We start from the raw sequence: 25,794 nt of genomic DNA on the forward strand, positions 1-25,794 counted from the left end.
ATGCAGGGGATACGGGTTCGTGCCCCGGTCTGGGAGGATCCCATATGCCGCGGAGCGGCTGGGCCCGTGAGCCATGGCCGCTGGGCCTGCGCATCCGGAGCCTGTGCTCCGCAACGGGAGAGGCCACAACAGTGAGAGGCCCACATACCGCAAAAAAAAAAAAAAAAACAGTGGACTCACTTTATCCTTAAGTGAGAGAGAGTAAGGTGGCAGACATTTTCTTGCTCAGATGTGTTGTGTTTCAGTGTAGACCCAGGAGGAAGTCACAGAGGAGATTTTGGGGTCCGGAGTGGGGGTGGGCGCTAGAATGGAGGTTTGCCCTGGAGGAGAGCGGGAGATTGCCTGCAGGGGAGGGAGGGAGGGAGGTGGGTGGTGGTTTAGGTAAGGTGTCCTTAGTTAAGAGCTGTGTTCTAGGCCGAGGAATCTGGCTCTGCTGGTCAGTACTGACCTTTCTAGAAGCTGACCTACTTAGATGTTTTCTTTGATACCTGGTGTATGAGTCTTAGCATAAGGGGCATGGGGTGATTTTACTCCAAAGCAGCGATTCTCAAACTCATTTCAGTGCCAGGGAAACCATGATTTACTTATGTGAACATGTTGAAATATGGCTGTATTTAAATCTGTATAAACTAGGAACCAATTATTAGCAGAAGGATGACTGTTTTCTCTTCACCTCAAAAAGATTACATACATTTTAAAAGGGAGCCTAGTTTTTAGTTTTTCAGTTAATTATCTTTGCTCCTTGGAGAGTTGTTTCCTGTTGCAGGAGCGCTTATTACAAAACAAGTGGTAGCAGGATTCAAACAGCGAAAAAGAAAAACTCCCCAGGGCAAAGTTTAAAATAAGGGAGAGGGGGAACCTATTAAATAACTTTGTATGCATTTTGGGGGAAAAGTCTTTGATTTTAAGTGTCTGCACTCCTGGGGCCTACTCTGAAGCACTTCCCTTGAGCTCTTTCCCAGGGGCTTATGGAGAGCAGCTGCTAGGAGCATGAGGCTGTTTGAGGAGCTCAGTGGCTACAAGCCCTGCCCTCTCCTCGCCTCAGCATCTCCAGGTTTCTAGGTTAGGCTTCCAGGTGAAGCATGAAACAGGGTTATGACACCTAAGAAAAGTTTAAAACCAAATGATTTTAAACAATAAAACAATTTCTAGAAATAATTCTAGAATTTCTAGAATTATTTCTAGAAATTACTTGTCATTCTCATAATTGCTTATCAGCTAAAAGAAAAATCTACACTGTTCCCATCTGTCAGATAATCTTTTTGGGTTATCTAAACCATATCAAAAATCTTTCACTGATTTTCCATTGATGGTATTCTGACAGAATCAAGACGAATGAATGTTGCCTAGTAATCCTCTGCTTTTTCTCATCTTTGTTGCTCACAGACGGACTTGAAATTAGAAGACGATTTAAGAATCTTAACTGTGTTAACTTGAATAGTTAAGCTTTTGTAAACTCTGGTTTAAAAGTTATCTGTGTTTGTTTTTATGAATGGATGTGCTTTTTTTTTCTTTTTTTCTTCTAGTGGAATTCCCACTTAAAAGCTCACATTCAAAAAAAAAAAGCTCGCATTCATTTTCAGGATTGCGGTTAAAGAGAAAAAGCTTTGCATTTACTTGGCTGGGCAATGCTAAAAATCAAATGCATCATCTCATTCAGTTTTAGATTCCACGCCTACCTCAGGTCTCTCTTGTGGATAAATAGCACCTTGGGTGTTGGAAGTCTTTGTAAAATGGGGGTAGTCTTGTGTTGTGACCTATATTTATAATCACTGTGTAGCTAATATCCCCTAAGCATTTAACTAAGGTAGATTTAAGGCAGTGGTACAGATGCCCAGAAACCTGTTTTCTAGTGTTTGCGTGTTTTTAATAGACTTTAATTTTATTTTTAAAATAACTTCTACTGGTTACAAGAGTAATACATACCTATTATAGAAAAAAATCTTAAAACCCAGTACAACGCAAAGGAGATCATTAAAATCATCCCCAATCCTAACACCTAGGCAGAGCAAAATTGGTTATTTTTCAAAGAAATGAAACTAATTAGGTTTAATGACATTTCTAGAACAAATTCTGTGGTACGTAGCTGAGGAACACACCCGCACGTGCAGTTGAGTATCTGTACAATGTAGAGCAGCGGTCCCCAACCTTTTTGGCACCAGGGACCAGTTTTGCAGAAGACAATTTTTCCTCGGATTGGGGGGATGGTTCAGGAGGTAATGCAAGGGACTGGGAAGATGGGGAGCGGCAGATGAAACTTCGCTTGCTCACCTCCTGCTGTGCAGCCCGGCTCCTAACAGGCCGTGGACTGGTACCGGTCCGTGGCCCAGGACTTGGGGACCCCTGAATGGCAGGTGACTCCGAGTTCCTTTATCTGTGGTGCTCTTGTTTCTGTTCGTGGTAGAAAGAGTGTAGGCCCTCAGGTTCATTTGGGAGGGGTTTGCCGAGCCCCTCCAGTGGCCTGGCAGTGATCTAGGCACTGGGATACAGTGGTGATCAGCTCCCGCAACGCCCTTGCTTTCCTGTAGCTTAAATTCAGAAGAACGGGCACGTGGGCAGACTGCTCCCTGTGTGTCTCTGTTTCCTCACCTGCAACATGAACATATTACTATTTACCTTGCAGGCTTGTTGTGACATTAGATGAGAATGTCTGCAGAGAATAGCACCGGCAGATGTTGTTGGAGCTTCCTCCTTCCAGATCACTGTAGACAGGAATAGACAGCAGATCTCCAGGACTGTTGGGGAAAAAGTCAAGAAGCCCTCACTCGTGCTTTTCCTGAAGCAAGTTAAATGTCTGATATATAAACTGCTCATGCATAAGAATTACCAGAAGAGCAAACCTTTATCCCCACTGTGGACAGTCTGGCACAGAGATTTGTTAGTGGATTATTAGCTCTTCATAGGATCTCTGCACGGAGTACTTCTTTACAGTTTCAGTTGATTTTGTTAAAACTAAGAGTACAATAGTTTTCATTCATAAATACAATCTTTTGATTGTATGCTTTATTTCAGAATATAATGAAGTGCCTTAAGTAGTGAGGTACTTTAAGCAGTTACTTCAGATAAAACCAAGGAACATAACCTTGAAATACATCTCTAGTGATATTGGAAATGCTTCATAGACTAAAAAGTGCAAGGTGAAAATTCATGACTTACAAGAAATCATTGGATACCTACTCCCTTGATTTCCTCGGGTCTATGTTTGAAGCCCTTTGGCAGCAAGTAAATCATAATCCAACTGTATTAAGTTTTGGAGAGCTTATTTTCAAAATGCAGTGTAGGTTTTGTGGTTCTGTGCTAAGTGCCTTACTAAATACATAGGTGCAAATAAAAATTTTCCTTTTAATCTGTCAATAACAAGAACCTGTTGAAAGCCTACTCTGTGCTTGGTGCCATGATGGGCTCTGCTAGTACACAGGGGAGTGGGAGGGAGGGCACCGCCTGCTGTCAGGGAGTTCAGTCTCACTGGGGGAAAGAGTAAATGCCAAAGGGCTTCGATACTGGTTTAAAAGAAAGGAAGTAACCACAGATTTGATTGCTCTGCTACTCTGGGTTTGCCTTTCTGGTATGTTGCTGGATCCCCAAGGTAAAATATCAGATATGAATGTATGTGAGAGTCCAGTCCTATCGGATACATTCAGTAAGTGTAAGTTAGGAAGTAATTTTCAAAACAAATGACAGTGTAATATTTCTGTCTCCTTTAGGGCTCTGGAACTTCATCCATTCTCAATCAAGCCTCTTCTTCGACGAGCAAAGGCCTATGAAACTTTGGAGCAGTATCAGAAAGCTTATGTGGATTATAAAACAGTGTTGCAAATAGACTGCGGAATCCAGATAGCAAATGACAGTGTTAACAGGTAACCTAATCAGAGGCAGCCGCCTGAGGTCTAGTTGTTTTCTAATGAATGAGATTTTATTTTCCTCCCCTCCTTCAAGAATGATGTCAAAGTGTAGACGTGTTCTTCGTTATTGGCATTACATGAATGATTGTCTTCTTTCATTCCTTCAAAACCAAATGGTTTTTTAAAAAATTTATTTATTTTTGGCTGTGTTGGGTCTTCGTTTCTGTGCAAGGGCTTTCTCTAGTTGTGGCAAGCGGGGGCCACTCTTCATCGTGGTGTACGGGCCTCTCACTATCGCGGCCTCTCCTGTTGCGGAGCACAGGCTCCAGACGTGCAGGCTTAGTAGTTGTGGCTCACGGGCTTAGTTGCTCTGCGGCATGTGGGATCTTCCTAGACCAGGGCTCGAACCCGTGTCCCCTGCGTTAGCAGGCAGATTCTCAACTACTGCGCCACCAGGGAAGCCCAAAACCAAATGGTTTTGATGGATGTCTTCATGGGCCTGCTAGATATTTGGGTTATGTGCCCTTTAAATAGACACTCATCTAGGATGAGTATTAACTTAAAATGGTAAAATAGCACAGAATTTGGTTCTAAGTTACATTGTGACCTATTTACACCCTGGGTGAGAATGGGAAGGTAAGAATTTCCAGACTTCATAAATTGCTTTCAGATGAACTTTGAAAATTACTACTTGGATAACATTTCTAGTTATGTAGAATATTTTCTGATCCCATTTGTCCAAAGTATAATTTCTTGCAAGTATGTGTATGTTACACTGAGCCTTGTGTTGGTCTAGTGTACCATGCCCCACACCCCACAAAAAGACAGAAAGGGAAAAAAAAAATGGCATAGCCTCTGTCTTTAAGCAAACTAGAACATAGCTAGGGGGAACAACTCAACATAAGACAGATTCTCCCCAAGTGTGAACATTAGTGAGGTGGGGATCACAGAGAGGTCAGGCTGCCTCTGTCTGTGTGGGCCACAGTTGTTGGAGAGGTGAAGGGCGTTGAGAGAACACGAGGGGACCTTGAACAAAGCTATGGAAAATGAGAATGGCAGGTTTTGGATTAATTCTTTTTTTGAGATACTGCCTTACCTCCCCACCTGGTTCCACTGCACTTCGGAGAAAAACTCTTGGAAAGATCTGTGTGGAGAGTGGGCAGCCATTCCTTGGTGCTTCTACTCTGGTCGCTCAGGACCTGTCTGGTCCCAGCCTGTCCAGAAGTAAAGGGTAGACGTTGGTTATTGGATCTGAGTGGGACCAGATGGAACCGTGGGCATTCACGGCTTGGTCTCCATCCTGTAAAATCAGGCGTGTCACCGAGAGCTCTCCAGGCCTTTTCTCCTGCTGCACAGCTGCCTTGCTGCACGCCACCTGCTGCCTCCTCATATGTGTCTGAAGGCTCTTCTTCCCCCTTTTTGTCTGGTTAATTCCTTCTTGTCCCGAAGAAGAGGACTTTCCCTGATCCACCATCTCCCCAGCACACGTGCCCTTCAGCCTCCTCTCCTACCACCTGTGCCTTCTTTCTGTATTGTTTGTAAATTCTCTGCCCTCTCTTTTTGTTCTTTTTCTCTCATTCTTCTAGGAGTTCCTGGAGGTCGGGGTTGTGTTTTCTACCGCACTCTGTAGTTGCGGTACTTTGTACAGTAGGCATCCTCAGTAAAATTGTGTGGAATGAATGCATTCTCCAACAGACAGAGTGTGGCTCACCCCATACTGTGGAATTCTGCTCTTAATTTGCCCATCCTCTGTCTGGGAGTCTCCGAGATGGTTGGGGAAAGTAGGATCTTCTCCCAGGGTTAGGGGTTCTCGTGAAACAAAGAAGTATCTGACAGAGACAAGGGGGCTGTTGAGGAGGTGTTTTAGGAAATCTGGTTCATAATGATAGGCTGAATGGTCTGAAGGGAGGAATTTATGTCGGAGAGACTGTGGTCATTCACATTTCTGAGCCTTCTGCATTATACTTTGTTAAAAAATTGAAGTAAAATTCGCATAACAGCTAAATTAACTATTTTAAGGTGTACAATTTAGTGGCCTTTAGTACACTCACAGTGTTGTGCAGCCACCGCCTTTAACTAGTTCCAAAATATTTCATCCCCAAAGGGAAACTCTGTCCCCCTTAAGCATCCACTCCTCATTCTCCCTTTCCAAGCACCTGATCTGCTGTCTCTATGGATTTACCCTTTCTGGATAGTTCATATAAATAGAATCATACAATATGTACCTCTGGTGTCTGGCTTATTTCACTTAGCATAATGTTTTCAAGGTTGGTCCGCGGTGTGGCATGTGTGTTGACGTCACTTCTTTTTGTGACTGAATAATATTCTGTTGTATGGATGTATCACATTGTGTTTATCCATTCATCCGTTGATGGACCTTTCAGCTGTTTCCACCATTTGGCTGTTGTGAATAGTGCTGCTGTGAACATTCACGTGCAAGGTTTTATTTGCATACCTGTTTTCAGTTCCTTTTGGCATACACCTAGGCATGGAATTGCTGGGTCATATGGTAATTCTGTTTAGCTTTTTGAGGATTGTATTGTAATTTTTATATGTACTCAGGAAGGTTCTTTTACACAAATTGACTTTTAAGACTCATTCATTTTTTTTAATTGAATGGCTCTTGCTGATACATCGTTTATAAGAAGATGAGGAGGTTTTGTCTGGTTTTGCCATATATATCTTCTATAAAATACCCATTTAGAAAATTTCACTATTCCTTTTCATGATTCCCATATTTATGCTTGCTTTGCCACCTAAGCCACAGCAGCTTTTTTTCCCTTAAATTTAAACATCTGTGCTTATTTTGTACGTGTCTTCCATTAACCATATCCCTGCCCAGGAATATTATGTGTTACATTTCCCTGTCTATACTTATTTATTCCCAGGCAACACATCATCTCTTTTCAGCTGCTTCTTCCTTACCTCTCTGCTGGTAATACAAGTTTTGCTTGTAAATTCTTTTTTTCTAAAATGTTCTTTCTTTTTCTTCTGCTATTGTGGGTGGTTATACATTTATTTTTTCAAATTTATTTTTTACACTAAAATATATGAGATGTGGTTATCATAACCAAAGATCACTATTGAAATTTCGGTTTATGAAATTGCAGGAAAAGTGTATGTATTACATTTGCCTCTATATAAATATAAAATTTTTCTCACACAAAAAGTACTACTGAGCTAACTAATTTGAATGCATTCTACTAATTACCAGTAACTTTCTCAGTCTTGGGGACCACCTTTTTAAAATTATTTATTTATTTTTAACATCTTTATTGGAGTATAATTGCTTTACAATGGTGTTAGTTTCTGCTTTGTAACAAAGTGAATCAGCTATACATATACATATATCCCCATATCTCCTCCCTCTTGCGTCTCCCTCCCACCACCCTTCCTATCCCACCCCTCTAGGTGGTCACAAAGCACCGAGATGATCTCCCTGTGCTATGCGGCTGCTTCCCACTAGCTAGCTATTTTACATATGGTAGTGTATATATGTCCATGCCACACTCTCACTTCATCCCAGCTTACCCTTCTCTCTCCCCGTGTCCTCAAGTCCATTCTCTATGTCTGTGTCTTTATTCCTGTCCTGCCCCCAGGTTCTTCAGAACCTTTTCTTTTTTTTTTTAAATTTAGATTCCATATATGTGTGTTAGCATACGGTATTTGTTTTCCTCTTTCTGACTTACTTCACTCTGTATGACAGACTCTAGGTCCATCCACCTCACTACAAATAACTCAATTTCATTTCCTTTTATGGCTGAGTAATATTCCATTGTATATATGTGCCACATCATCTTTATCCATTCATCTGTCGATGGACACTTAGGTTGCTTCCATGTCCTGGCTATTGTAAATAGAGCTGCAGTGAACATTGTGGTACATGACTCTTTTTGAATTATGGTTTTCTCAGGATATATGCCCAGTAGTGGGGTTGCTGGGTCATATGGTAGTTCTATTTGTAGTTTTTTAAGGAACCTCCATACCGTTCTCCATAGTGGCTTTATCAATTTACATTCCCACCAACAGTGCAAGAGGGTTCCCTTTTCTCCAAACCCTCTCCAGCATTTATTGTTTGTAGATTTTTTTATGATGGCCATTCCGACTGGTGTGAGGTGATACCTCATTGTAGTTTTGATTTGCACTTCTCTGATGATTAGTGATGTTGAGCATCCTTTCATGTGTTTGTTGGCAATCTGTATATCTTCTTTGGAGAAATGTCTGGGTTTTTTTTATTTTTATTTTTGTTTTTTTTTCCAATTCTCTAGGAGGTGGGTCAAAAAGGATCTTTCTGTGATTTATGTCATAGAGTGTTCTGCCTATGTTTTCCTCTAAGAGTTTTATAGTGCCTGGCCTTACATTTAGTTCTTTAATCCATTTTGAGTTTATTTTTGTGTATGGTGTTAGGGAGTGTTCTAATTTCATTCTTTTACATGTAGCTGTCCAGTTTTCCCAGAACCACTTATTAAAGAGGCTGTCTTTTCTCCATTGTATATTCTTGCCTCCTTTATCAAAAATAAGGACACATAGGTGCATGGTTTTATCTCTGGGTTTTCTATCCTGTTTCATTGATCTGTATTTCTGTTTTTGTGCCAGTACCATGCTGTCTTTGATTACTGTAGCTTTGTAGTATAGTCTGAAGTCAGGGAGCCTGATTCCTCCAGCTCTGTTTTTCTTTCTCAAGATTCCTTTGGCTATTCAGGGTCTTTTGTGTTTCCATACAAATTGTGCAATTTTTTGCTCTAGTTCTGTGAAAAATAACATTGGTAGTTTGATAGGGATTGCATTGCATCTGTAGATTGCTTTGGGTAGTATAGTCATTTTCACAATGTTGATTCTTCCAATCCAAGAACATGGTATATCTCTCCGTCTGTATCATTAATTTCTTTCATCAGTGTCTTACAGTCTTCTGCATACAAGTCTTTTGTCTCCTTAGGTAGGTTTATTCCTAGATATTTTATTCTTTTTGTTGCAGTGGTAAATGGGAGTGTTTCCTTAATTTCTCTTTCAGAATTTTCATCATTAGTATATAGCAATGCAAGAGATTTCTGTGCATTAATTTTGTATCCTGCTACTTTACCAAATTCATTGATTAGCTCTAGTAGTTTTCTGGTAGCATCTTTAGGATTCTCTATGTATAGTATCATGTCATCTGCAAACAGTGACAGATCTACTTCTTTTCTGGTTTGGATTCCTTTTATTTCTTGTTCTTCTCTGATTGCTGTGGCTAAAACTTCCAAAACTATGTTGAATAATAGTGGTGAGAGTGGGCAACCTTGTCTTGTTCCTGATCTTAGTGGAAATGGTTTCAGTTTTTCACTACTGAGGACGATGTTGGCTGTGGGTTTGTCATATATGGCCTTTATTATGTTGAGGAAAGTTCCCTCTATGCCTACTTTCCGGAGAGTTTTTATCATAAATGGGTGTTGAATTTTCTTGAAAGCTTTTTCTGCATCTATTGAGATGATCATATGGTTTTTATTCTTCAGTTTGTTAATATGGTTTATCACATTGTTTGATTTGTGTATATTGAAGAATCCTTGCATTCCTGGGATAAACCCCACTTGATCATGGTGTATGATCCTTTTAATGTGCTGTTGGATTCTGTTTGCTAGTATTTTGTTGACGATTTTTGCATCTATGTTCATCAGTGATATTGGCCTGTAGTTTTCTTTCTTTGTGACATCCTTGCCTGGTTTTGGTATCAGGGTGAAGGTGGCCTTGTAGAATGAGTTTGGGAGTGTTCCTCCCTCTGCTATATTTTGGAAGAGTTTGAGAAGGATAGGTGTTAGCTCTTCTCTAAATGTTTGATAGAATTCGCCCGTGAAGCCATCTGATCCTGCGCTTTTGTTTGTTGGAAGAGTTTTAATCACAGTTTCAGTTTCAGTGCTTGTGATTGGTCTGTTTATATCTTCTGTTTCTTCCTGGTTCAGTCTCAGAAGGTTGTGCTTTTCTAAGAAATTGTCCATTTCTTCCAGTTTGTCCATTTTATTGGCATAGAGCTGCTTGTAGTAATCTCTCATGATCCTTTGTGTTTCTGCAGTGTCAGTTGTTACTTCTCCTTTTTCATTTCTAATTCTATTGATTTGAGTCTTCTCCCTTTTTTTCTTGATGAGTCTGGCTAATGGTTTGTCTATTGTGTTTATCTTCTCAAAGAACCAGCTTTTAGTTTTATTGATCTTTGCTATTGTTTCCTTCATTTCTTTTTCATTTATTTCTGATCTGATATTTATGATTTCTTTCCTTTTGCTAACTTGGCGGGTTTTTTTGTTCTTCTTTCTCTAATTGCTTTAGGTGTAAGGTTAGGTTGTTGGAGATGTTTCTTGTTTCTTGAGGTAGGATTGTATTGCCATAAACTTCCCTCTTAGAACTGCTTTTGCTGCGTCCCATAGGTTTTGGGTCGTCATGTTTTCATTGTCACTTGTTTCTAGGTATTTTTTGATTTCCTCTTTGATTTCTTCAGTGACCTCTTGATCATTAAGTGTATTGTTTAGCCTCCATGTGTTTGTATTTTTTACAGATTTTTTCCTGTAATTAGTATCTAGTCTCATAGCATTGTGGTTGGAAAAGATACTTGACATAATTCAGTTTTGTTTTAAAATCTAAGTATGATATTTTGTAAGTTTAAAGTGATGAGAAAGTGATAATCAGGGATGTTATCTCAATATTATGATAGCCATTAGCAAATGTCATTAATACAAGGGCCCTCGTAGTAGGCTCCAATATCCTATTCTTTCATCTTTATGCATATGAAAACAAGAAGAGTAGATAATTTTAGAGATGGAAAAAAGCACAAGGTAAAGAATATCTTAACCATCGGTAAATGTTTCAAAAAGAAGCACTATTCCATGTAACTGCTACTCCTCATCAGTTTTAGCAGCCAGTGTTATACACCTGTCTTTCATATACACTTTGGGCACAGAAATTCTAAAGTACTTCTGATTATTCTCAAGAGTAATACATTATCAATTTAGTAATTATATGAAATGTTATGCAGGGGATATTTCTTCTAGGCCTCCTAAATTTTAGTTTTATACTTCACTTTTTTTAAAATTAAAATTTTATTGCATATACATTAAAAATTTTTTTAAACTAATGAGAAATGTCTTAATTTTTTCTTGTGATGCAAAAAGGATCTAAAGTTACATAGTTTGGGGCAATTTTTAAGAGTCCTTTTTAAGACTGTTTATATGGACAGCAAATAGCTTGATTGTGTGGTTTCTACAGGGAAGTACGGAAGTGCATAGCATTTGTAAATTTTACTCTTGATATGACCTCCAGTAATGTAGAAAGCAAATTGCATGATCAACAGAGAAAACTTTTTTCTTTTTCTTTTCAGGATAACAAAAATTTTAATGGCCCTGGATGGACCAAGCTGGCGGGAGAAGCTGTCACCCATTCCTGCTGTGCCCACTTCCGCACAATTGCGAGCTTGGTGGCCTGTGGCAGAGACGCCCCCAGACCAAGTGGGAGATTCCTGCAGCCATCACCAACCGGGCACCACAGGTAGGGGAAGTCTACACTTATTTCTTCTGAGGGTTATCGTGAGCTGTGCATATATTTTCACAGTAAAGCAGAAGGGTAAGTGCGTGAACTCAGGCGTCTGCTATGGGTTTAAGTTAGGACCCTGTTCTCCCTCTTTCTAACTGCAGAGTCTTAGGAAGTTGTCGCATACCTCCAGTGTTTGAGTGTATATGAAAGGGGGAAATATGAGTAACTGTCTCATGGAGTTATTCTCAGGAATAAATGGAGAGATGCATATGAAATACTTAGCACATGTGCTGACTGTGTAAGCTTATAACAGTCTCTTAATAAACGTTAAGTCAGCATTATTATTAAAAATAAGAAAAAAGAATTGAGTAGCATATAGTTCTCTACACACCATGTATGTGGCAAGGCTAGTTTAATGAGATTGATGTTTTTGAAATAATAAAGCAAAATAAAGCCCTACAACAAATAGAAAGCTACTGACAGCTGAGCAGAATCACCCTGGCTACTGTGATGAGATGCAGTTATAGAAAGCCAAGGAAGGAAGAGATAGGGGCATTAAGAAACTACCATAATAATCCAGTCAAGAGATAAGGGTGGCTTGAATAAAGAGGGTAGTAGAAGAGGTAGTGAGAATTATTAGATTCTAGTTACAATTTAAAGGTAGAGCTGACTAGTTGGATGTGGGAGAAGAGCTACAGATAATTTCAGGGTTTTTATCTTGAGAAAGTAGAAGGATGGAAGTGCCATTTATTAGATGGGAAAACGGCAGAAAAATTAGATTTGGAACAATCAAGAACTCAGTTTTGGACACATCAAGTTCAGAAAACCTACTAGACATTCAAAAGAACTTAGAGTTTGAGAGGGGAGGGAGGTTGTATTGACATATCAACTTGGAAGCAGGCAGGTTATAAATGGTATTTCAAGTTGTGAGGTTAGATGAGATCACCAAGGTTGTACAGAGTGTAATTGAGAGATCTAAAGATTAAGTCTTAGGGAATGCCATCATTTGTTATAAGAACTTCTATGTACTTCCATATGAATTTTATAAATCTCACCATACAGAAATTCTAGAATGTCAAAGATGCAAGCCTTTAATTTAAAACATCGTTTGGTTGTTTACATTTAAGGTTGGGGATGGGGCTATATAACATCTGACTTTGGTTTTACAAAGCCGAGAGGGAGTAGGAACAAGGATTGTTACTCTGTAGTAGCACCTTTCTCCCATCCTGTGGAGTTTGTTTTGGGGAACATGCCCAGGAAGATCTCTATTAAGTAATAACAAGAAAGTATACATTTTTTTCAGGCTGTGCCACCATGCCGAGGGAAGGGGCCAGAGCCTCACAAACCATGAAATGACTGACAAAAGTTGGGGTCACATGGATCCTTGTAATTTAATCCCAATTTTCTTATAAAATAAACTATAGTTTTCAAAAAAAAAAAAAAAAAAAAGCCCTACAACATATATCTAGCAGTACCTCCTCCTGCCTGTATCGTAGTTGTTCACATCCATACCTACATCCCCACAGTGCTTACCTCAGAACTTTGTGCCGAGTGTTTAATGTGGCTTCACGCTTGCCTCCTGCTTGAAAGCTGGCTGAGGCTCCATTTCTCCTGCCTGCTTAGGAACCCCATGTGTGTCTGTGTCGAGCTTCATCTTGCAGACACACTGAGCCGTGATGTCCCAGTGGCTCACCCTTTTCATTGCCTAGGAAGAAGATGCAGGGAACTTCTGCCAAGGCTTTTAGGTGGTTCAGCAGCCCTGGGAAAAATATGGAGATCTCTAGCTTCTAGAATCCATTATTAATGGGGCCTGGCACAAAGCATTTGCTCAATAAAGGGTAGCTGTTCATTACTAATAACGTGCATATACTAACCATACTGTAGATATGTGATAGTGAATCATAAGCACAAGAATAATCAGCTCTTTCTGTTTATATTTGTGTACTAATTATTAGTGAGACTGGATACCAAAGACTTAAAAACAATGTAGGAAGAAAAGCTTGAGGAAAGTTTTTCAGCAAATTGGAAGAAAAAATATCCTCTGTAATATTCTGTTTTAGAGCTTAGATATACCAAGATTTATGGGGACTGTCATTCGGCCACATAGTGTGAGTTCTTTTGAAACATGAAACATTAGGCAGAAATATTCTGTAATTTGAAATAAAGGATGAAAAGTTAATATGTCATGCCATTTGTGCAGAGGGACAAATAAGATTATTTTTTACATTCCAAGTTTATACTATAAATTCAGTACATCTATCAAGATTTTTAGATCACAGAATTTAAAGGCATATTTTAAAATTTGTTATGCAATTTTATTTTATATCAAGATACTCCATAGATTAAAGTTATTACATAGATTTAAAACTTTAAATTTTAACATTTTATGTATGTTAGAAAACTCTGGTTGCAAGTAACAGAAAATCTGTTGACTTATAACTGTAAGGAATAGTTTTGGCTCAAGTAACTGAAAGGGCCCAGACAGGCTCTAAAATCAGGCACAACTTGTCAGGGCTCAGGCTCTGGCTAGAAATAATAGAACTGTAGCAGTTTTAGACTTCATGTCTGCACATATCAATGTCCAAAGGGAGAGAGACACCATTGCTTTTGGTGGCATTAATTTAAGAATGAGGAGATATGTTGCCCCAAAGACCCAGCTTTTTTAGCCTGTTATATTCTGTTGGCTGAGCTCTGTCGGTATTTATTCTAATGGGTCATGTGCCCATTGCTGAACCACTCCCTGTAATGAAGAAATGCCATGCCATGAGTTCCTGATCAGTGGAGTCAGCTTCCCCTGGACACGCGGGCTGAGTAGGAGAGGAGTGATAGCTGAATGAATGTTGAGGTGCCCTTAGGAAGAAGGAAATGGGTCCTGAGTTGAGGAGTCAGCCATGCTCACTGCAACATAATAGCCAATAGTAATAGTTGGGACTGATTGCAGATAACAGAAAACCCAGCCATTAATGTCTTAAGCAAAAGAGGTTGTTTATCGGCACCCCTTGTGGAAAAGGCCACAAGTAGGAGAGCTGCAGGGATGGCTGGATTGGGCACTCAGAGGTTATTCGTTAGCTGTCTGTCTTGGCCTCTCTCTTGCTCTGTTGGCCCCATTCTCAGACAGATTCTCCCCTTGCATCGCACGATGGCAGAATAGCTCCTCCTTTTATCCTCATGTTCCATGGGAAAGAGCAAGAATTACCTTACCAGAAGCTGCCACTAAAATCTTATTGTAGCTCATTGGCTCTCATAGGTCCATTCCTGACCAATTAGATTATTGTGGCCAAGGGAACATAGTGTGCTGGTTAGTAAAACAAAGATTACTCCAAAAGGTAGGGCTAGGGTGGGATTTGCTTTACTTAAACCTTAGGAGCAGAGAGTGGAGGAGGTGTGATTCCAAGGAAACTTGGACTGTTGGAAGATGTCTAATTCAGGCTTTAATGGGTTTGTCTGTTCACTTTTTATGAAATAGTTACTACACCAAACACTAGATATTTCTATCTCCAGCAGAGAAAAGAAGGCGTGCCAATATGGATGAAAGGATAGAATCACTTGTATTTTATTTTCTAATTTGAAAAAATAGTGTCATAATTGTATAATCATTTTTACTTATAGCCAATTTATCTTAATTTGTATACAACGTTTTGTTCCATTTAGACTTTAGCTCTGTATGGTTTGTGGTCACTTAATTTAAAGTATACTTAAAGTTTTGTAAAGGTGCTTATATGAATACTTGCTCTTTTTTGTGTGTGTCCCATAGATGAAAAAATGTTTAAAACCCTTAAAGAAGAAGGAAATCAATGTGTAAAGGACAAAAACTATAAAGATGCCCTTAGTAAATACAGTGAATGCTTAAAGATTAACAACAAGGAATGTGCCATTTATACAAACAGGCAAGTTCTTTGTAACTTTCTATATTTCTTATGTTAATAGTTTTGATGAAAAAATTATAGATAAATTAATTGCCAAAGTTTATTCCCATGATTCTGAGACTCTATATAGCAACTTGTTTTAAGTGAGTGTTTTTTAAAGAGGCGGGGCTATCGGAGAGATTGAAAACATGATGTGTCTTGGAGCTGGGAGGTCTGACGTGGGCTGCGTTAGGTTCCCGCCTGGCCATGGCTGCCTTGGCTGGTGCTGCTTTGACTCTCCGTGGTGCGTGGCCTCACCGCGGCTCGTGAGGAGGCCTCGGCGCGGTCCTCCAGAGGGGGAGCAGCAATCAGCTGCCTTTCAAACTAGTGTCTTCAGTGCCCCTTTTCTCTTGAAGTGCTAAGGGAAGGGCCCGGCATCTTCTAATGTGTAGTAGGAATGGGCAGATTTTTCCAGAATGCTGCTCAGGTGCCATGTTTAACACATTATGGTAAAAAAGATAGTTACCTAGAATATGGTGATTTGGGGATTTTTAGGGCGTAGGTAGGGTCTGCAGTGACAAGGAAGAATAAGGTATGGTTCCTAAAGAATAGGGGCTCAGCATGGGTTCTCTTAGCCATTTCAGAAAAAACTTTTAAACTTAATCTCACACTGCTTTGTTTTTGTACATGTTTTCCTCTTTTGGCAACCTTTTTTGTGAAAAATTCTGTCACTGAACCCAACAGGTATTTTTCTACCCTTCTCCTGTTCAGCCTCGGTGGCCTTGGGCATCAATGGCCACTCAGTTTTTCCTGGAGACCACCTCCCCTTTTGGCTGTGGTGCAGACAGCTCACTAGCCTGGCTCTCCCCTTCTCACTTTTCTCTTTCCCTGGTGTTCTCAGGCTTCTAAAGGCATAGATCCCTTGTCTGCTCCAATGTTCTCTGGAACATTTAATCCTCTCCCCAGCTCCATTTACCACCTTCCAATTATGTCCCCCAAATCTCTGTCTCTGAGCCCCGGACCTGAGCACCTCCCTCACTTCTGCACTCACGGTGGGTTATCATCCCTGACCCACGCCTCCCTCTCCAGTCTGTCAGCAGCTCAGATGTCCTACCTTCGGAATTCCTTTGGGCGTGAGCCTTTCTGTCCACCCTCACCGTCAGCCCCTCCTCCGGCTGACACCGGCTCTCCCTAGACGTCTGCAGTGCCCTCCCAGGTATCCCTGCACAGTCTTGTTCCCTCTGATTCTCCATGCTGCAGCTGGAGCAATCTTCCTAAAACATGGTGAACAGATCAGCCTCTACTTAAAAACCCATCACTGGACTACCATTAACCTTGGGATAAAGCTCAGCCTCCTGCCGGGACCTTTCTGATCTGGCCTCCCACTCTCCCAGCCTCATCACCACCATAGCGCTCTTTTCTTAGTCCATCAAGAGCACCGTGTTCTCTGTCACCGTAGGACTTTGCATGTGCTGTGTCCTCCCTACACATTAAATCTCAGCCCAGTGCCTTCGCATTGGATAATTCTCACCTTATACTCGGCTTCAACTTAAACGTCACTTCTTCTGGGAAGTCTTCCCTGACTATTCCTCCCCTTGCTTCAGCTCCACCAAATGTGATGCGTGTCTCAGCTCTGTGCTACCAGAGCATCCTCTACGGATTTTATTGTGTTCGCTTCTTTTGACTGTCTCTTCCCCTAGACTGCAGCCTTCTTGAGGGCCGGGACTGTTTTGATTGCGGTTGTATCCCCAGGGCCCTGATTGCAAGTATTGCAAGAAAATTCCATAATTGGAGGAAAATGTTAGGTTTCAATTGCAGCAGCTGTGGTATAGAAACGGACTTATTTAGCTATTTTCTGATTTCTGTTAGTTGCCCAAGTTTATAGATATGTTGTTTTTACTTTCATAATGCTGAGTTCCATTACATACCAGAGCCCTCTGTTACTTGAAGCTGGGCCAGTTTGAAGAGGCAAAGCAGGACTGTGACCAGGCGCTTCAGATAGATCTCGGGAGTGTGAAAGCATGCTATAGACGAGCTCTTGCTCACAAAGGACTCAAGGTGAGGAAATCTTCGTTTTAATATATAAATGTCAGCTCTGAACAGATTATTGGTTTTCATGAACATAAATTGTGGGCTCAAGGAATGGCAGTGACATTATCCTGGGATTTCATCCCAGTTCTGTACTCAGCAGTCCCAAAACCTTGGAAGATGCCTGATTTCCCCGAACTATAATGTGGAGCTAGATAATTTCTAAGATTCCTTCCAGCTCAAAAACGATGATTTATTTCCTGATTTTCTAAGGAGTGTTGTTAGTTATAATAGGTCCACTTTAAAGGACAGGAAGGTTTGTTACTGAATTACTGAAGGCCACCATCAATGCCACTGGATTCCTCTAGCAGGGGACTGGGGTTGTCTGTAGGGTGGGAGGGAGGTATCAGAACGGAAGGTGTGTTCACCCCATGGACGTTGGTAGAGACATGGCAGAGGCTGGGAAGTTCCTTGTGATTTGGGCCTTAAACTGGCCGGTGGTCAGTGTGAGGCTATAGGATGGCATTCTTTTCCAAGAAAACCACACCATTATTTTCAAGGAAACTATTGTATAATTACATTTTTCTTTATGATGATTCTTCTGTGTGGAAAACTTGAGTGAATGTTCCTATTTGTAGAAAATAACATGACAAGGAAAAATCAGAACATACTGGGAAATGGCATTTCCTGAAATGGTATTTTTAAAGAATCAAGTTGATTAAGGTTTAATACAATGAAATTCACACATTGTCAGTGTACAGGTCATTGACTTTTTTAATTGAGGTATAATTGACGTTTTATATCCGTATCAGGTGTACAACATAGTGATTTGGTATTTGTATATACTGTGAAATGATCACAATATGTGTAGTTCACCACACAGTTAATTTTTTTTTCGTGACGAGAACTTTTAAGATTTATTCTCTTAGAGACATAACTGGAATTTTGTACCTTTTGAGGGTCGTCAACCTTTCCCACCCATCCTCCACACCCCAACTCCCACCTTGCCTCTGGCAACCACCAATCTGTTCTCTGTTTCTGTAAGTTTTTGTTGGTGGTGGTTTTGTTTTTTTGGATTCCCCATGTAAGTGAGATCATAAGGTAGTTCTTTCTCTGTATGACTAACTTTACTTAGCACGATGCCTTCAAAGTCTATCATGTTGTCACAAATGGCAGAACTTCCTTCTTTTTTATGGCTGAATAATATTCCATTGGGTAGATATACCACATTTTCTTTCTCTCTTCATTCACTGATGGACACTTAGGTTGCTATTGTAAATAATGCTGCCGTGAGCACGGGAGTACCTTTTCAAGTTAGTGTTTTCGTTTGCTTTGGATAAATACAGGTTTCTGTCTCAGGTGGCTGAGCAGTACAGTGTGATAAGGGAGGGTGTACAGCAGGAGGGAGAGATTTGAGGGAGAAGTGCTGACTTTATTGAGTTTGAGAGAGTTCTTGTAATTCCCTGCCCATCACGGACAGGGAAATATCTAAAGATATATTCCATAAAACCTAGGTTTTGTTGAGAGAGGGTGGTCATGTTTTTGTGTCCTGTATCAAATGAGTACGACCTGTGTGCACTGAGTGCTCAGGCTTTTCTAGATCCTAGATCCCCAGGCTGCAGTGGGGCCACCCCTCTACCCCTTACCAGCAGGGCCATGCAGCTGCCCTCCCTTTCCTCCCCTCTCCCACCCTCCTAAGTTTGTTATATAGCACACAGATGAACAGGCAAGTGAAGAGGTGTGTAGGGCGAGGTCCAGAAATGTCCTGAGCGCAGGAGCGTCTGTCCCCATGGAACTGGGGTGTGTCACCCTCCCAGCATGTGGATGCCCCACTCACCAGCCCAGCAGCTCCACAGCTGCACTGTGTCCTGTATTCAGTGTGTTCACTGTATTCCCAGGGCCCAGGCGACCTGACCAGTCCCCTCCCCTTTTTTTTGTTAGCAGCATACTCATTTGTAAACCTCACGTAAAGATTTCCTAGGTGGTGTGTGGCACCATGAATTAAAAGAGGCTTCTTGAAAATTTACTCAACTGTTTTTGAACTTAATGGATTTGGGTCCGTGAGGTACTCATGATCTGCATGACTCATGAGTTTATATATGTCCAGACCCTTAGAACAGGTTTATCCCATACTGGCTGCCTGACTCTTTGAACTTGTTTACTTGATTCAAAGTCAGAAGTTGTACCTAATGAAAGACCAGAATTTTATACTTCCTTGGAATGAATTCTAGAAATTGTATTATGATGCAGAAAGATAATCCCAATTTTTAGTAATGCTATCCCACTAGAGTATGAGGCTGGCAGCTTTCCTGGTTTGATTTCTTATAACTTGATCTGTATACCCTGTAGTTTGAGTTATGTGCCAAGTGAATTTAATTTCAGGATCTTCAAAGGCTACCACTGCTTATAAAATGCATCCGAACTCACACCTGGATCGGCTTCCTCTGTGTGACTGGTGAGGAAGTGGCACAGGGGCTCACAGGGAGCAGGGGCCCTGCCTGTGCTTTCTCAGATATTTTGTTTGTTTTCTAGCTTGCTTTATTTTACTTTTTTTTTTCTGTGTGCCAGGTTTGAAAAATATAGGGCTTTCCTTAATGTTCAGCTGTTCTTCATAAGAAAAGATCATTGAACATTTTGCTTTTACTTACAATGTATATCTTCTATCGAGTGCCACTCACGTGCTAGGCTTTGGGAGCATAGAGGTGGTAAGACATAGTGCCTGCCTTAGGGAATTCACAGCCAACTGGGGATGCTATCAGGCCAAAAGTATCAAAAAGAGTAATATCGTCTAAAATAATTGCTGTTATTGTAGTTTAAGCACATTTATTAATAGTAAATGTTATCACAAACACATGTGATTATACTTTACCTTTTTTTTTTTTTTTTGAGGCCTAATAAGGTCATTAGCAACTTTTAACGTCCTCCTTTTTGCTGGAGCCGCACTTTTCTCTCTGTGTGAGCTCTCCTCTGCCCCCCACTCTGCGCGGCTGGCTTCCTTTCAGGTCTTGTGTTCTCTGACACCCGTGTCAAAGGAGACTCCTTCCCCTCGTTAGCATCCGTCTCCCTCCTTGCTTCTCTTAATTGCATAAATGGCAGTGCACGCTTACTTTATTTATTCATTTGTTCACTTGTTTTCTTATTGTTTCCCCTCATAAGACGTAAGCTTCCACGAGGGCCGGGGCCCTGGCTGTCCTTTCCCCCATGGTGTCCTAGCACCCGGCCCACGGAGGGGCCGGATCGGGTCTGACGCTGTGTTGACCCGGCACCCCGGCCCCTCCTCTGCCACCGCCTCCCTGCTCCATGGCCGTCCCCGCACCTTCTGCTGTCGGGCCCTCTCTTCACACTTGCCTGCCTGTTTAACATTTATCAAAGTGTATTTCTTGCTTTCTTAGGTTTCTTCCAACCAGACAGATTGGTCTTTAGGCACAGACTTTCCTTGAATGGTTGAAACAATAGTCATGTCAACTCCTTGCTGGTGGCCTTCTATTTCCAAGGCTGCAGCTCACAAGTCTCCATTTTCAGGCCTCTCACTTGAGCTCCACAGCTGTCTTATCATTCACCTTCTGCTCATTGCTGCTTTCATCATCTCAAAGATTATCTTTCTATGCCTGTTTCCTCACCTTTAAATGGGGACAATAACAGTATTTATAGGGCTATTGTGGGACTAAAATAAGAATACTTGCAAAATGTTGAGACGGGTAAGAGCTATTATTACTCCCTCAACTTGCCCCGCTGCCCCCCCCCCCACCCTTCTTGCCTTTCAGTATGATTCGGTGCCTGGAACACCTAGGATGGAAACACAGTGTCATTTGTTTTTTGTAGCAGGTTTTCCAACTGCGCTGTTGTGACAAAGTGCTGTGTGGAGATTGTTGTTAATAGCGCTGATGTACTACATACAGTTTGTAAATAATTTACCTTTTTTAAAAATAAGTTAGAGCAGGTGTAAGGTTATCCCTTTTAAACACATCACTCTTGCTCTAGTATGTTGCTGGGTGGAGTGGCAAGGGCCGCGGCATTACAGCTCGTCCCCCAGGAGTGTCACACAACCACCAGCTTATTTTACCTCTGCTTCAGCGTCCAGTGCGTGCTGTTATTATATGTCGTGAATACTTGAGAGGTTACACGTCACTGGAATTCCTGGCCTCCTCACAGAATTAATTTTGGCTTAATCAAAACATGGGTCTAGTCTGTAGTTCTACAATGTGGCTTGTCACAGCAGACTGTGATTCTGTGGTGTCCGTCTCTGCCAGCAGATTCCGTGCAGTGTCTGGTTAAGCGTAGATCCTTTCTCCTTCCCCTCAACCTCTCCAGTGTATTGCCTGACTCTTTATGGAGGAATAAAGGTTGACTCTAGGCTGTCTGAGCAGTAGGCAACTCGAAGGGTGTTACAGAACAGGGCATCATGGTAACAGCTAACACTGGCCCAGCTCTTTCTAAGGCTAAGCCACTCCCATGTTATTTTATTAATGTGCTGATTACTCGGCACAACCTCGTGAAAACTAGAGAATCTCTTCTCATCCTTACTTTAAAGATGAGAGAACTGAAGCTCAGAAAGGTTCAGTGGGATCTTGCTCAAGCTTTCATGCTAGTAGGCCGTTCGCTCTTTCATCTATTCATTCAGCAGACCAGAAATGCCTGTGTGTGCCAGGGACTATGAAAGCTGTGGTGGTACAGAACTTAACTTGCCTTCTAGCCCCAGATTCTGTGCTCACTCTTCTGTAGAGGATGGCCACTGTGTTGTGGGCTACAATATTTTAGCCCAAGACTTATCTCATAGGCCTAACTTTACTACTGCGGTACTAATGGAACCCACTGCACAAACTCTGTGTACTCGTCTCACCAATTTCACTCCCACCCGGGCTCATCTGTGCCCCTTCTCATTTTATGTATGAAAATTATTTTCTCTGCTGTTCCTGCTTTCAGAATTATCAGAAAAGTTTAAACGATCTCCATAAAGTTCTCCTACTAGACCCAAATATTATTGAGGCAAAAATGGAACTGGAAGAGGTAACCAGAATCCTGAATGTTCAGGATAATGCAGCATCATTCAACAAAGAAAAGGAGAGAAGGAAAATTGAGATTCAAGAGGTATGTATATTTGATTATCTCTGAAAGTACTCTTTTGGAGATCCTATACTCATATGGGATTTCTGAGGTCATATTCTTATGACTTTAAAATTTTTCGTGTTTTTATTCTGATGATCAATGAAGACATTTTAACAAATTATAATAAGATTTTTCTTTTGTTGTGATAATTAGCCACTGCATTTCTCAACTTGGGTCCAAGGACCCTTGGGTGTCTGCATTCTTCCTTTCTGTGCGCCCCTCCCCCAGTACCACCTGGCCTGTGGTTTTATTGCTTCCACTCCAGGTTGCCCTGCGAGCCTCTGGCCACTGAGCTTTGCTTCCTGGTCGACCCAGAGAACCCTACAGGACTGATTCAATTTCAGTGGTCCTGCACGCCACACCCCATAGAGGGTTCATGATTGATTTAGACTTTTTTAGTAAACTTGTAAACAAGACTGGCCTCATCAGGGGTCCTGCACTACCCTAGAATCAAACCTACCTCTGTGATTTCAGACAACTCGATGCCTTGTGCTGTAGCCTTTTGTTTTGCCTTTAGTGAAGAATGTCAGCTCTTGGATTCCTGTGTTTTCCTGAATACTATATCAGCTACCTATCATCTTACATTTCTGCTAAGAGTTAGAGGCTAATATGTGAAAGAAGCTAGGGAGTTTTTCCCTCTACGGAGGGAAGGAAAAAGCTGTTTTAAGAGAATTGAAAAATGTAAGTTGACTTCTCTATCAAATGTAACAAAACAAGTAAATGTAAAATTTATCATGAAGAAGAGATATAAAGTTGTTACAGGTCTTCTTTTATGCAGCAGCTTTTACTTGTGGAAAATTATAAAATTTCACTGTCATATTCTCAGTGTCAACATTTTTTTTAACTTTAAAAATGAATGCTTTTATGAATGGATACTTATACTTTAAAAGTTCTCTTCCTAAAAAAAAGTAGATTTTATGATTATTACAAGTTATATATTTTCACTTAGAACTTGACTAAACTACCGTCCACTTGTGTTTTTCAGTTCCTTTCCGTTTTTTTTGTTTGTTTGTTTGTTTGTTTTGCGGTACACGGGCCTCTCACTGTTGTGGCCTCTTCCATTGCGGAGCACAGGCTCCGGACGTGCAGGCTCAGCGGCCATGGCTCATGGGCCTAGCCGCTCCGCAGCATGTGGGATCCTCCCGGACCGGGGCACAAACCCGTGTCCCCTGCATCGGCAGGCAGACTCTCAACCACTGCGCCACCAGAGAAGCCCCCTTCCCGTTTTAATAAAGGTAACTTGGGGTGTATGCAATGGCCATTGTGTCACAGTGTAATCTGTCTCCCCCTGAAGGTGAATGAAGGCCAGAAAGAGGAGCCTGAAAGGACCTCGGAGGACGTCTCCACTGACTCCCGTGCTTCTGAGAAGGGGGACACAAGCAACGGGCCACGAGAATTCTACGAGAAACTACCAATCCCCAAGCCTAACAATGCCTACGAATTTGGCCAGGTTATAAACGCATTCAGTACTAGGAAAGATAAAGAAGCCTGTGCACACCTGTTAGCCATCACTGAACCGAAAGACTTGCCAGTGTTGTTGAGTAACAAACTTGAAGGGGATACATTCCTGCTTCTCATCCAGTCTCTGAAAAATAATCTTATTGATAAAGATCCTTCTTTGGTATATCAGCATCTTTTATATCTGAGTAAAGCAGAAAGGTTTAAGGTAAATGGCAAACTATGTTATTCATGGAGATTGATTTTTTTTAGGGTTTTTATAACAACTTTAAAATGCCAGTTTGTATGCTAATATAATTTTTCTCCTTCTTTCAGATGATGTTGACACTGATTAGCAAGGGCCAAAAGGAGCAGATTAAACAGCTCTTTGATGACCTCTCAGACACACCAAACAAACATTTTACTTTAGAAGACGTGCAGGCCCTCAAAAGGCAGTATGAGCTTTAAATAAAGATTATTGTTAGATTTCTTCCATGCATGTATGTGTTCCAGTAATGCTAATGAGATGGTATTGTAATAGAGTTGCATGGATAAAACCTGGCTTAGAAAAGATTCCTTGGTGTGGGCTATAAAATATTTTACTTATTTTTATACATAGAACACATATATTCTACAATCTGCTTTTTATTAGTTTTAAATATTTTCTTATGTACCAGAGCTAACATCTTTATATTTAATAATAAGTATATCTGGAACTTAAGATGCATTTTAATTTATATTATACATTTTCTTTTAATAACTTACTTGTTAAAATTTTGAGTTAAATTACACTTCTTTGGGCTATGAAGGAGTCCTGTTAAGTTTGATAGAAATGTATTTCTTTACAGTTCATTTTTAAAAGTGAAAATCATTAACTGATTATTACATCACTTTTATTTCCTGCTAAGATATATATAAATCCCATTTTCTACTACTTGTGGATTACAGGCCTCTAAGATAAAATGCAACACTTAAGTCTATAATATGAAATGATTATTAAATAGTGATTATTAATTTAGAGCTATAAGAGGAACTTATTTTTTTCTAATATGGAAGCATTGCCTAATAATTAAGAACAAAAATTGCCCGAAATTCTACTACTTTTTACTAGATTTTTAAAGGCAAGTTTCCCTTATGTGTTGCTTATATAAGCAGTAATGAAACAACCACTATATAAAAGCAACTAAGCCTGCATTTCTATTTGAATTGTCACTCCCACACTTCCCCCATTTTAAATGACTTCTCCCACTTTTTTTCCTTTTTCTCCCCCCTCCTTTAAGCATGATCATATTTATTCCCTTCGTGCAAAAGGGAAAGTGAAGAACTCTATATTGAGAGCTCCCTTGTTAACTGGGTCACAGTAAAGGTGTTTCTTACGATAAAACCTTCAGGTCTCTATCAGTGTGCTGTCATTTATTCCTGTAGTCTTTGGTCAGGTTTCTTCTTCTGAAGCATTTTCTTGCTCTTTAGAAGAGCAGAGGAAAGATGACTTTCAACATTCATTATTACCATATCCACTGTTATCTAATATTTAATAATTAAAGAATATTTAACGTATTGTGGGTAAATGGTTTCAAACTGTGCCATTTTTTTTAAAAAACTATTCTTTCCTAAGCTCATAAATGAAAATCTGCTGTGATGGTTATTTAACTCTAGTCTTCAAGCAAATGAACAAAACAGTCTTCTCCTTTTGAATGATACTAAGTTTCTGTGCAAGTACATGATGGAGTGTGTTAGTAACTTTACAGTAGAAACATGAAAAGGGAACGTTCTCTTTTGTTGACAGTTACATACCCAGTACTAGCTGCACGGGGCAGCCTCTCCCGTGGAGGAGGTGGGAAGCAGTGAGCAAGTGCCGGGCTGTCCCAACTGTTGGGTCACACCTGGAGAAACTTGTTTCTCCCCAGCCAGAGTCCTGAGGGGGGACCTCCATGACTGAAGGAAGGGAAGAGAAAGTGAAGGAAGCAGATAAGAATATCAAGGGCATTAAAGGAGCACAGTTCCTGCAGACAGCTTCAGGACCTCAGCAGGAAGTCTTCCCACAA

The 25,794-nt window shown here is 40.7% G+C and overlaps 1 protein-coding gene across 1 annotated transcript in view; it reads left to right on the plus strand.

Moving 5' to 3' along the window:
• Positions 1–24,322, plus strand: part of SPAG1 (sperm associated antigen 1) — a 92,079-nt gene extending 67,757 nt beyond the window's left edge. Inside the window, exons 13-19 of the mRNA XM_060116035.1 lie at positions 3,705–3,857; positions 11,182–11,348; positions 15,088–15,220; positions 17,110–17,236; positions 22,130–22,294; positions 23,607–23,978; positions 24,086–24,322. Coding sequence (XP_059972018.1) covers positions 3,705–3,857; positions 11,182–11,348; positions 15,088–15,220; positions 17,110–17,236; positions 22,130–22,294; positions 23,607–23,978; positions 24,086–24,217 — 1,249 coding nt within the window. The 3' untranslated portion in view covers positions 24,218–24,322. The remainder of the gene's footprint in view (positions 1–3,704; positions 3,858–11,181; positions 11,349–15,087; positions 15,221–17,109; positions 17,237–22,129; positions 22,295–23,606; positions 23,979–24,085) is intronic.
• The last annotated feature ends 1,472 nt before the right edge of the window (positions 24,323–25,794 follow it).

This window comes from Mesoplodon densirostris, chromosome 13 (assembly GCF_025265405.1).
Source record: "Mesoplodon densirostris isolate mMesDen1 chromosome 13, mMesDen1 primary haplotype, whole genome shotgun sequence".
Lineage (NCBI taxonomy): Eukaryota > Metazoa > Chordata > Mammalia > Artiodactyla > Ziphiidae > Mesoplodon > Mesoplodon densirostris.